General features: G+C 46.6%; 1 protein-coding gene across 1 annotated transcript in view; it reads right to left on the bottom strand.

The window, feature by feature from the left end:
* Positions 1-12,258, bottom strand: part of LOC134051190 (fer-1-like protein 4) — a 37,375-nt gene that overhangs the window by 8,095 nt on the left and 17,022 nt on the right. Inside the window, exons 22-38 of the mRNA XM_062504789.1 lie at positions 11,500-11,652; positions 11,091-11,268; positions 10,373-10,497; positions 9,851-9,985; positions 8,561-8,734; positions 8,137-8,253; positions 7,674-7,835; positions 7,178-7,337; positions 6,309-6,412; positions 5,774-5,905; positions 5,121-5,169; positions 3,923-4,029; positions 3,432-3,563; positions 2,614-2,724; positions 2,023-2,150; positions 1,379-1,549; positions 457-611 (exon numbers count right to left, since the gene is read on the bottom strand). Coding sequence (XP_062360773.1) covers positions 457-611; positions 1,379-1,549; positions 2,023-2,150; positions 2,614-2,724; positions 3,432-3,563; positions 3,923-4,029; positions 5,121-5,169; positions 5,774-5,905; positions 6,309-6,412; positions 7,178-7,337; positions 7,674-7,835; positions 8,137-8,253; positions 8,561-8,734; positions 9,851-9,985; positions 10,373-10,497; positions 11,091-11,268; positions 11,500-11,652 — 2,293 coding nt within the window. The remainder of the gene's footprint in view (positions 1-456; positions 612-1,378; positions 1,550-2,022; positions 2,151-2,613; positions 2,725-3,431; positions 3,564-3,922; positions 4,030-5,120; positions 5,170-5,773; positions 5,906-6,308; positions 6,413-7,177; positions 7,338-7,673; positions 7,836-8,136; positions 8,254-8,560; positions 8,735-9,850; positions 9,986-10,372; positions 10,498-11,090; positions 11,269-11,499; positions 11,653-12,258) is intronic.

Genomic DNA, 12,258 nt, shown 5'->3' with positions numbered 1-12,258 from the left:
CAAAACAAACACCCATAACAATAAAAAAACGAAACAAAAAAACCCTCCAAAATACGCATAACCCCAAACAAGACTTCATTATCTTGCTGACAGTGATCATAAACAGATGAAGGTACAGTTTGTGATAGAGACAGCCACCAGAATAAGCTGGCATACAACAAACCTCCATGACCAACACTGTCATGCATGTGGGTTTACTTAGTTCCACCCACTGCCTGGGAAGCAACTTTGGTACCTAATGGCCCGGATCCCATCTTCTCCCAGTGCAACAGTGTCCACTGAAATGAGGGCAGTGAACCAAGGATGCACCTCAAAGTGACCCAAAAAACTAGGCCATGCAGGGCACAGAGTGGGGAAGTCTCTCAGGGAAAAGAGGCTGGTGGGCTCCCAGACCAGCATGTGCATTGCTAAGCACAGGCAGCTGTTTAAGGGATCAGTTCAACAAGCCCTCTGTACCTTCAGGAAAAGCTTCTGGAGGGACCTTGAATATTTTATTGTCTACTTTGACCTCCTCCCATCTGTACTCTGCAGCAGGGATTGAGTTTTTCTTGCATAAACTATCCAAGATCTGTGTGGGTTTAAAAGCATCTCGCCACATGTTGTAGCCATTTCTGCATGGAAAAAGAAAACATCAATAACTTCTTCAGCTTAAATTTCTTTTCTAGGCCATTAAACAACCTTCCTTTCCAAGGCACAGGCTATATCACTAGAAGCCTCCTTAGATTTTCACTGGGAAAATACTGGGCTTAAAAAGGTTACAAAAAATCTGAATGAATGAAAAAGCTAAACAAACTCTAACTTGACAGACAACAAGCTGGACTTTCACCCCACAGAACTATTAGCTTCTGAGCAGTAGAAGTAATGCTAGCATCAGGAGCAATTCTAGATGCAGTTCCTAAGTGAGAAAGAGGTTTTAGCTGTGCTGGGTACTCAACTCCATTCCCACAGCTAATTTTCCAATAGCAGAGTAAGAGAAGCATGCAGAAAAGTGGCCGAAGACACTGGAGAATCCATATGGAAGGAGGCCAAAGGAAATCAGTTGTCCTGAGATGTTCTGCTTACAAAATGCTGCCAGAGAAACTGCTGTACTTTCTGAAAGAGGTCAGAGTCAAGGAAGCACTTTTCTCACAGAACACTAATGTATAAGCAATAAAGAATTTTTTTGCAATATTATGCAAGGTATATTGGTTTGCAGTAGGAATTAGAGCTATCACAGGAAGCTGACAGGTGTCTAAAGAGATATCTATGTAACTTGTAGTGAATCTGTGGAGCAAATGCAAATGCATATTCTGTCTTGCAGAACAGGAAGAGCTCTGTTACCCACATGTGGCAGGTGAGAAGAATGTCTATGGCCTTAATGTGTCACACTGGTACCTACAGGTCATACTGTGCAGCCACTCCACAGTTGGCCCTGTGCTTGCTGTAGAATCGATTCTCCAAGTCAATCTTGGTCTCCCCAATCAGATCATCAGATCCAACCAAATCATGGTCAAATATTGCCACACTGAGTTCTGATTCCATGGGAAAGGAGACTGTCAGCTCCACAACTCTGGACAAAATCAAACAAGGGAAGTGCAATTAGAAAAGAAAATCGAAATTAAACACATGCTCTGCTTTGATAATCCCGATTAACATGTTCAAGAACTGTATTTGAGAACTTAAAGGTCTCTGATAAACATTGGTTTTCTCTAAATTCAGTACATGCAATTTTCAGTATGCATGTTCAAACAAAAGAATTAGTTTTCCAGGAATGTATGGCTCAGATGGAGGGTCTGGAGTTAGGGATAAAGTTCTCCAATGTTTGGCTTCCAATTTTAAATCAAGTCCTTGGGTGTACTAGCCTCCTAACGCAAAGCATGATGACACCTGAGCTGGAGGCAAGAGACATGCCCTGGGGCTTTGTGTTAAACCACAAGGTTCTCCATCAGAAAGGAACAGAAGACCTTACATGCTGAGCCACTTTCCAAGCCCCAGATTTGCACTGTTCTTATTAAACCTGCTAGATGAAAACTTCCTGCATACTCTCCAAACACAGGATTGAGCTGCTTTGGGATGTATCTCTCCTTTGTGTCCTTCTGCTGCTGCCCCACAGTCACCACCACATAGGGGTCTGCTTTGCCATTGGGGTCTGCTGGAGACAGATTTGTAGCCTGGAATATACAGAAGATAGTGCTGTACATAGCTGTGGAGAGCAACCAGCACAAGGAGCACTGCACAGGCCTGACACCACCCAAGCCTGCTTGGTCAGGTCCCTCCAGCAACTACCCCAGCAGTGAAACAGCCACTTATTCCCACACAAATCCTCACTGTACAAGCCAGTGATGTCTTCAGCTGTGGACCCACCTCCTTGTTCATGATCTCAAGGTATGAACCTTCTCATATCCTCAGATATGAGGAGCCAAGAAATGCCCATCTGCCCATCCTCAAGTTACAAAGCATGGAAGACCCTTCATGGAAAGGATGTAGGTGCCTTCCACTGGAAGAGGCTTCAAGCCAGCATTACATTTTTTTCATGAGTGCCCCTGCTCACATCTATTGAGCAGAGAATGGCAGACACTCCACAGGGAGGGGAGTGACCACCAAGCATTACTGCCACCTCCACCAGAGACTTACCTTAACAATGTAAACTCTTACAAGAACCTTGATGGGTCTGTTCCTTGGAATGCCCCGGGAGACCTTGGGTTCTGTAACAGCTTCTTCAGCAGGGTAGACATAGAAGGAGCCCTGCAGAAAACACTTTTCAATGAACAGCTGGATATAAATGGGAATATCTCAGAAAGGATTGGAGCCACCAGCTTCACCTGCCAACTAGAAAATGAGAGCCATTTCCCCATGCAGACCACAGACACCCTATGCCTATGGGGACAGTCCTTCCCAAAGATCCAATCATGTCCACATGGCCCCATGAATCCCTGCTTGCAATTTAGGCTGCAGGCTGTCATACCATTGCCAATGTCAGATCTGAGCACCTCTAGGCTCTTTGGACTGCCAAAGACAGAGGACACCAAAGGTATTCTAGGGACAGCTACAGTTTTTGTAGTTGATATTTCAGAGTCTTCAAGAGCTCCTGGATAGGAGGATGATGCCTCTTTTAAATAAGTTTTGCTAATTTTAAAACCAGTAAAGCTTACTTATATAATACTTATATGCATACTGACTATACCCAGAGGCCGCAGCCAGGAGTCCTTTAAGCTTCATGCTTTCTCCTTGTAGCAGCTAAAAAATCTAAATTGGATGGGTTTATAAATAGAACTGTACTGAAGCACAGTACAATTGCTTCAACAGGCAGCAACATTACTCTGGCCATGCTGCAGCCCAACCTGCACACCCATGCACTCTGCAAGTTTTTACTGGTGTTGGCTTGCTCTAAAATACAGGTCATAAGGACTTCTTCCATAAGAAGCACAAATGTCATCCAAATGAAACAGTACCTTGTACTTCCCCACATAATGTTCATCCTCATTTCCATCTTCATCTTCATTTGCTTTGCCACGATGAAGGGGGAAAATACACAACCAGTCTTCAAAATTACCAAACTCATTTTCCAGCTCAGAGTTGTAGATCTGAAATAAGTAGAAAGTAATTTTGGGCCTTTTCTGCCATCTTAAAGGGAAGGGGAATCAGAAAGGAAGGGGAATCACCCCTTCTCTGTTTCAACCATTTCACCTAGTCCTACCTTACTCCTGTATTACTTAGTGCAGGGTGTTAATTGTTTTCCTGCATATCCTTCGGCCAGCCTTGGATGTGGATGCACATCTCAGCTTGGCTCTAAGGTCTTACTAGCTGCATCAAAGTACAGCAATGATGGGGCCACAGCATACACTGCAGGTTCTCCTCCCAGTATAACTTCCACTGTAGGAAGGTGAGGAAGACACGGACAAAGGGCCAGGTCTGAAAGATACTAGGTCACCCCAGTTATCACCTGAAGGGTGGCAATGAGCTTCCTCTTGGGTTGGGCATGTTCAGCTTCAGTCACTGCCTCATCTTCTGCTTCTATGTCAATAGAAGATGCATTTAAATTCCCTCCATCTAGAAATAACAGTAAGAGATTAGGAAACACTCTGATTTTGCCCATCATGTCAAGTGTCTCTATGTGAAATTATCCCAGCCCCAACTTCTGCTTTCACCCAGAGCTTTAGGCTGTGTCATGGAAACTGGAGTTATTGCTGTTTGTAACAGGTGTCCTTCTGGCATCTCAGGTTTCCCAGCACGGCATGGCTGGATGGGTGGGAGGACAAAATTTGGCACAGATCTACCTGCATGTTTGCCTTCATGGCTGCTATTCAGACAGGAATTGGGCAGAAAGCAAATGAAGGAAGGTGGTTGGGCCAGCTCACAGATGCTGTCAGGGAAGGCACAGAGGAGAGCCCACCCTTCTCTTTGGATGAGTGCTTTTTTGCTGGCCTGCTGGTTAGAGTGGCATCACTGATGCTTTTGGCACAGCCAACTGAGTTGGAGAGAGCATGTCTAGACCCTTCCCAGGAGCACCACCAAACCAAAAACAGAGTGGGTGTGTCCTTGTCCCATTTCCCAAAGCTCCAGACCCCTCGAGCGCTAATGGCATGCAGATACCTTCAAGGCTTCTCCTTAAAATGTATTTACATAATTTTTATACTTCACATTTTCCCAGGTCAGAGCTATATGACTCCCTGCTTACACCTCTGCAAACCTGAACCTACAGCTGTAACACTGTTCTCAGATCATAAAAAGATTGTTATTATTGTCTGTTACCTCTGTTACCTTCTGTCACCTGATTCACCTGTAACACAGGTGAGTATCCCATGAGCACAAAGTGATGCCTAGCTCTTGGACAGTTTTTCCTGTCCGCCATCCTCTCTCCATCCACCACTTCTGCATTTTGTTCACACAGGAAAGCACTTGCTTTAACACCATTTTAAAAGACTCCACCATTTTGCAGGACTTTTCTGACTATTTTCCAAATTATTTTTCAGGAAAGTTTGGTGTTTTCAACTTGAAATAGCCTCTCTGCTCATTTTTATCTTGTTGCTGAATGTTGCAAGGTTGTTGTCTGCACAGACACCACAAGCCCAGTACCCTCTGGGATGGTATAAAATCTTGGTTCTCCCCAGTAAAGAGTGGGGTATTGATAGAGAACTCACCTGCATCATTCAGGTCATCATTTTCAGCATCCTCCTCATCACTGCATGCCTGAAACATATAGAAACATTCACCTCAGATCCCTGACAGAAAAGGCTTCTCCTTCCAAGCACAGAACGCTTACATTTTCCTGCCAGCAGAGTAATACAAGCATGAAATCATTCAGCAGTAACATCATTGCAGGATGGTATCCAATGAGTGTCTTAATGACTTTTTCTTCTCCCCAGATCCTCCTGCTAGCTTCTTTTGACTGGAATTTAAGTCGACAGTGGAAGGAAGGAAGGAAATTTGGAGCAGATCTGCTCCCATAACACATACTAGGACATAACCAGGATAGAGTAAGCATCATGAAAGTCCCTGTTAAAACCAGCAACATCACATTTTTAGGAGTCCCACAACAGAGGCTGCCTCATTCTCACACCACTTGAGCACTGAGCCTCAGGCATGTTTCAATACCCATCTCCTGCTCAAATCAGCCCATCTGGTAGATGCTTAATACTTGGCTACTTTGAATATGCTTGATACACTAAACTCCACACCTTCCTGCAGATCCGTGCCAGGAGAGCTCCTGTGACACTCAGTCTGGTTAAACACATCTTCCTCAGGCCAGTGCAGCCTATTTTCCTTTCTGCTGGCAGCTGTCACAAAATATTACCTGGTTATACAGCTCTTTCAGGGATGCATAGTACTTGGACCACCAATCCAGTTCTTCCAGTTCTGGTTTTTCCTCTTCATATTCATCTTCCTTCTTTACAAACTTATTGATAGGAATTTTCTTCAAAGGAGCCTTAAGAGAATGAAGAAAAGGGTTCAGAGGGAAGAAATGACCACCCAGGACACTCATGCACCCTCCTCCAATGTCCTAGGAGCCTCTGGCAAAGGCTCAGCATTCAGTCAGAGCACAGGAGGTGCAAAGCTGACTGTGGCCCCAGGTTTGTTCTCTGCCACAAAAGAAGCCAATCTCAAGGCACAGAGCAGGTCTCCTTAGCGTCCCTGTGCCAGAGCCCCAGCACATGGCACTGCCAATGTGCAGGCAGGAGAGAGGAGTGTTTCAGTCCAGAGAAAAACCTGGTGGATGAAAACTAACACTGAACTTCTGGACTTTTTTTTTGTTTGTTTGTTTGTTTGTCTGTAATCTACAGTTTGGCTTTACAAGCAAAAAAATTTGTTAGGCCCAACATATCACTCACCTTCACAAAACTAAGAGGGTGAGTGCTGGAAACTGGGTCACCAGCTGCCAGTCCAATGTTTACCACAGTCTGAGATGGAAGATGATGAGATGAGACATTGCAAGCTGAGATGAAAATAAAGAGCTTCATGTTTCCATGCATTTATTTCTACCCACTACTTCTTACCTTCAGCCACAGAAAAGTCTTCCCTGTTAAAACACAGTTAGTCTGATTGATTTTAAAGTTTTTCATAGCAGACTCTGCAAAAAACCTGCTGGAAATCCAGCTACAGTACTGAGATTGGCCACCATCATCAACACACTTGTTTTTGACTCCCAGGAATTCAGAATTATGAGATATGCTTTCCCTATGCAAAAATAACCAGAGATGGATCAATCTTTGGCTTTTTCTTCATGCTTCCAGATCAGGAGTGCTGGCTGTTGCTATCATACAGCTAGTTAGCTAAACTATTACCCAATGAACAGACCTTCACCTGACAATGTGAGAGAACTGAAAATCCTTGGTCCTAGTGGACCACCTCCCTGAAGATGGAGGTCTCATTGAGCAAATTCTTCCCTGTGAGGGTAAAGACCCTGGCACAGGTAGTCCAGAGAAGCTGTGGCTGCCCCATTCCTAGAAATGTTCAAGGCCAGGTTGGATAGGGCTTGGAGCAATCTGGTCTAGTGGAAGGTGTCCCTGCTCATGGCAGAAAGCAGAATGAGATGATCTTTAAACTCCCTTCCAACCCAAGCCATTCTGTGATTCTGCGACCTTGTGACTCCAGGGAGAGGATTTTGCTGCCTGTCTAAGAGGGAGTGGAAGAGCCAGGGATCTTTGCCACCGTCAAAACCTGCCTGTTGTCTCCATGAGAACCTCTCCAAGCAGCTCACCTTTGGGCACATCCTCTGGTTCCTCTTCCAGCTCTCTGGGAGAGAATTTCATCACATCGGACACAACGTGGCTACCCACCAGCACAGTGCGCCCAAATGCACGCTTTTCCACCACAAAGATGCTGAGGGGAGGGTGCAGGTATACCTGCTCTGGGAGCTCCTGCAAAAGAATTATGTATGGGGTTCACAGGAGTAAGGGTGATCAACCTGTGTTGAGCTATCAAACTATGGCAGGCCCACGACATAAGAAGTCTGCTGGCACCTTTCAGCTATGCCCAAAAATCAAAGCCTTGTAGTGACAGGCCATGGCTAAGATGAGTCTTGGTGGGCAATTTCACAAAGATTTTGTTCTGCATCTGAACTATGTGGTCATGGGAGAGCAAAATCCTGGAGGCAGTTCCCCTCCTTCTATCTTGCCCCATTGCAGTGAGGCAATACATGAGTGCAGGGTAGCCATGGTGTACCCTGGCATGGCAGAATCCACCTTCGCACTCACCACATCCATGTATTTGACCAGCTTATTGAAGTTGGGGTTCTCCTTGTAGGACACAATCACCTCTGACTCCACCTTCTTGCCAGCACATTCAATGATCACCTGAGGCTCATCCACCTCAAACAAGTTCACTCTCTTCAGGTCCCTCAGGCCCCAGAACAGGATCTGAAGCACAACATGAAGCTGCTGTCTGAGACATGCCAGGCTTGCCACTGCCCATGCTGCCACCCCCCATGCACAGAACACAGTCCCCAGAAGAGGCACAGGCCTGCTCTCCCAGCTCAGCTGCCCAGCAGCTCTGCCTATTGAGTTATTCAGACGGTTTCCCCTTCATGTCAAGCACCTCCATTCCTGGCATTTGCTCAGGCCTCACAGGCACATTTGAGCTACAAACTGGACTCCCTCACCAAGCCCTGCCCTCTGCCCGGGGGCAGAGGAAAAGCCAGTGCAGCAGAAGGCAGCACACCTCTATGCGAAACTCCTTCAGTACTGGGCGGATGCCCTGAGGGATGATGAACCGTCCAGCACGGGAGTCTTCCAGGTAGTCAGGCTCCTTGGGCTCCACATCCTCAGGCACTGATGGCTGAACAGGTGGAACCAGGACACAGCAGGTGATGAAAGTCACTTCTATGCCATGCCATGCCATGCCATGCCATGCCATGCCATGCCATGCCATGCCATGCCATGCCATGCCATGCCATGCCATTCTCCCTTCTCTCCCTCCTTCTAGTTCTGCACTCACGGCTGTCCCCGCAGCCTCCTCTCATTGGAAAACCAGATACGGCCTCTAGTTTGGAATCCTCTGGTGGGCCCCATGCAACCAGCTCCTCACCCACATAGCTCTCCTCAGAGAGTTGGCAACCATGTACAGCTTCCTACAAGCCTGTTACCTCCAAATAACCATTGTAATCAAGCTCAATCAGCTCAAAAGTGGCAATGAGCTCTCCTGCTGCTTTGGTGCCTCTGTAGAAATCAAAGAACTGCAAGGCAGGTTTGGTGTATGGCTCATCAATCAGCTTCACCTGTGGGACAGCAAAGGCCTGCCCAAGGAACTCAGGGGAGCCCTGCAGGAAAGAGGAAAATGAGTCAAATCATCCCTGTGGTATCTCACCACCTCAAAGAACACCACTAATTCCAGCCAATCTGGGACAGTACAAGACTACACTTCCACCCATGTCATCCTCTGCTTTGTTTTTCTCTGCTCCATCCAGAGCTAGGAACAGATAAAGGCAGGTCTGCAGCACTTTCACTTACATCCTGGTTCATCTCCATGCAGAACCTGGCAAACGACCTGGCACCATGCACCAGAGGACATCAAAGCTAGATCAGGTTTTTCAGAGCCTCTTCCAGACAGGGTTTGAGTATCTCCAAGGAGTGATACACTACAAGCTCTCTGAGCTACAGGCCCAGTATGTGATTTACCTCTGTAAAAATTCCTTCCTTTTATCAAGATGGATTTTCTTCTTTGCCAGTTTGTGCCCATTGCTTGGCATTTGGCTCTGTGGTACCTTCCATGACAAGTCTGAACTGTATTTTTCTATCCTTTCCCACCAGGTAGTTGCAGACAGCAAAAGGACACTGGCTTTCTCTCGACCTCTGTAGGCTGAATATACTCAGCCCTCCTCCTCTATGCTGTGCTCCATCTTGGTGGCCTCATCTGGACTCATCCCAATATGACAGGGTTTGTCTTGTACTGGAACCCCAGGAAAGCTGATGAGTTACACAGAACCTAGTACAAGTTACATCATTAGCCTTAGGATAACAAGGAGGTTCTAGGGGACAGTGTGACTTTAAAGCACTAATAAATAGAGAAAAGGGAGGACTGAGGAGGGATGATCGATGACACCTGGGGACACAGGGGAAGGAACAGCCCTAAAAGCAATATCAGTTCCCCCAGACTATGACCCCTCTGCAATATGAGCCTGCCAAAGAAGCAGGCATAGTGTTTCTTCAAAAATAAGAGATCCTGGATCCAGTGAGCACTCATCAGCCCCTAATGAGTTTAGAGTACCTCTGAGTAAGAAAGTCTCAACCTCAGCCACAGTCCCCATGACTCACTGTCACCAGTGGACAGGACCAAGCTGAGTTATGGAAACCAAACAGAGAAGTGGCAGCACTGAGAGGTCCTCTGACTTCCCTTTTCTGGAACAACAGGAGGAGGGCAGCATGGCCGTACTTACAAATTTATTGTGGCTGAAAAGGTTGATTATAACAATGGGGGCCTCTGTTTTCAACTCCTCTTTCTTCCCATCAATAATGAGCTGGTCAAACAAAAGTAGCTCATTCCACATAGGGCTCAGTGTCTCCTCCAGCATCTGCAGGTAGAGACAGAAGGCCCAAGTGTTCCACAGTCAGTGGAAATAAACCACATGCAGGGAAGTGAGAAACTCTGGGCTGATTCCCTCTCTCACACAGCCACATGCAGCTGGTGGCTAGCAGGAGGGGATGTGGTAAAAATGTGGGATCACCACTCAAGGTGAACTAGCACATGCCAATCAACCTCTGAGACCATGCTCAATGACTGTCAAATATTCCCTGAACATAACCACACTGCTCAGAGCATAGATACCTGAGTGCTTGGAGATACAAAAGTCCCAGGAGGACTGCCATAGCACTGGCCTTAAACATGTCAGTGAGGGCACAGTAATTTTTCTCTCCCCGGGTTCCCAAGATGACAGAAGTAAGAGTTTAAGTGGTCTCACCCTGGTGGTCTGGCAATGAGTTGAAAACACCACTCTTGCAAACGGATCTGAAAGGCCATTATCATCTGCAGGGAGGATACCTCGAGCCTGATACAGATGGGCTCGGAGCTGGAAATAGCTGAAATCTGGTAAGAAAAGGAGAGAGGAAGACCCCAACCAGGTCCTGTATGAGGCAAAAAAAATGTCTGAAGGAGAAGGCCAGCCAGATAGGAGTGGGCATATCCTGGAATAGTTACCACTTCTAGAGACTGTGGTTCTCAGGCCAATACATCTCAAAAGGTTTAGCCAAGCCAGACAAGCTCAGTGGGCTCCTCAGACACCTCTGGGATGCACATGACATGTGACATGTGAAATGGGCAGTGTTCTGCTATGAGCATCTACTCTGGGGGAGCACCATCAAGCCTCATCAGAGAGGCAGAACTCATGCCCACTGCCAATTTGGCAGTACGTTCAATGCCTACAAAGCACCCATCCTGTCTGCTGCTTTAGCTGTGAATGTGCAAATACATCCTCATGAGATCAAACTGGACATGCCTGTCCCAGTCACGCCTTGGAGAAGACCAGGTCCTAATTCTCAGACATAATTCTCAGACCACACTGTGGCCTGGAGGTGAAGGGCTGTGTGGGGACAATGCACCACCACAGACACTAATCCATGGATGGGACTTCCCAACCCCCTGCTCTCCTGCTTATGTGAAGAACTGGCATCTGCACTCACCATCCCTGCTGAGCCAGCTGGGAGGGCTGTATGCTGAGAGCTGGGCTATCTCCTGCTCACTCTCAGAACGGAACTCCTCAGGCAGCTCTGCCAAACAGTTTTTCGCATATTTGGTTACCCCAAGCCACATGTAGATTTCCAGTTTGGCAAAAATCTCACCAGTGTGTAAGCCAGGGACCTGAAAGCACAGAAAGTTTACCAGGTTTCACCTCTCAGACCAAGATGATCATCATCAGCCTAGGACTGACCAAAGAGCACAGGAGAGCACCGCATCAGGAGAGGCAAAAGACAGTGATGGAGTGAGAGCTGTTTCCTCATGAACTCCAGGATTTGAGGAAGGAGGGCTGAAAGCAAGGAGGGGAAAACCTCATGAAGCAAGCAAGAGCACACAGTTTGGTATAAACCTTACCTTCATAAAGACAGTCTGGATCTTTGCACAGTCTTTGCCTTTCTCCTCTTCAACTACTGAGTAGAGGATGTTTTGTGCAGGAATTCTGGCATATGCCACACGCCTGTTACTGCTGAGCATCCAGATGAGTACATCAGGGAGAGTGCACTGGGGCTGGAGGGAGGGAAGGGAGGAACAGCATGTGTCATCCTCCTTCCATTGATGTGGCAAAAGCTTCATCTCCTCAGTGGAGGGACTGCTGAGCAATGGTGGTTTAGAGATCCAGAAATAAAGGACCTAACATTGGCCACACGCTTCTCAAAGTCAGCCCTTCAATGTGGCTCTGGAGGTGTTGTGGTTTAAGCTCAGCTGGCAACTCAGTCCCATGCATCCCCTTACTGTTTCTCAGTGTCATGGGAAAGAGTATTCAAAAAGTTAAAGAAGTAATGGATTGAGATAAAAACCGTTTAAGAGGGAAAGAAAAGCTGCCCCACCACACAAGCAAAGCAAACAAAAAAATTTATTCCCCTCTTCCTGTAGATAGGCAGGTCTTCAACCATCCCCAGAACAGCAGGGCTCCATCACAGAAACGGTGACTTGGGAAGATAAACACCATCACTACAATTGTACACCACTCTACTCTCACATAGCTAAAGGTGCAAAAATGATTTGTCTTCATTTGGTGAAACTTCAACAGCATCTGTCCACCTTATGTCAGCAAACATAGCATTCTGGTTGACACTACAGCAACAGACCAATTATTTTCAGTTACTTAAAATA

This window comes from Cinclus cinclus, chromosome 18 (assembly GCF_963662255.1).
Source record: "Cinclus cinclus chromosome 18, bCinCin1.1, whole genome shotgun sequence".
Taxonomy (NCBI): Eukaryota; Metazoa; Chordata; class Aves; order Passeriformes; family Cinclidae; genus Cinclus; species Cinclus cinclus.
Note: the sequence above shows the minus strand (reverse complement) of the source record. Positions and strands in the feature narration are given on the sequence as shown.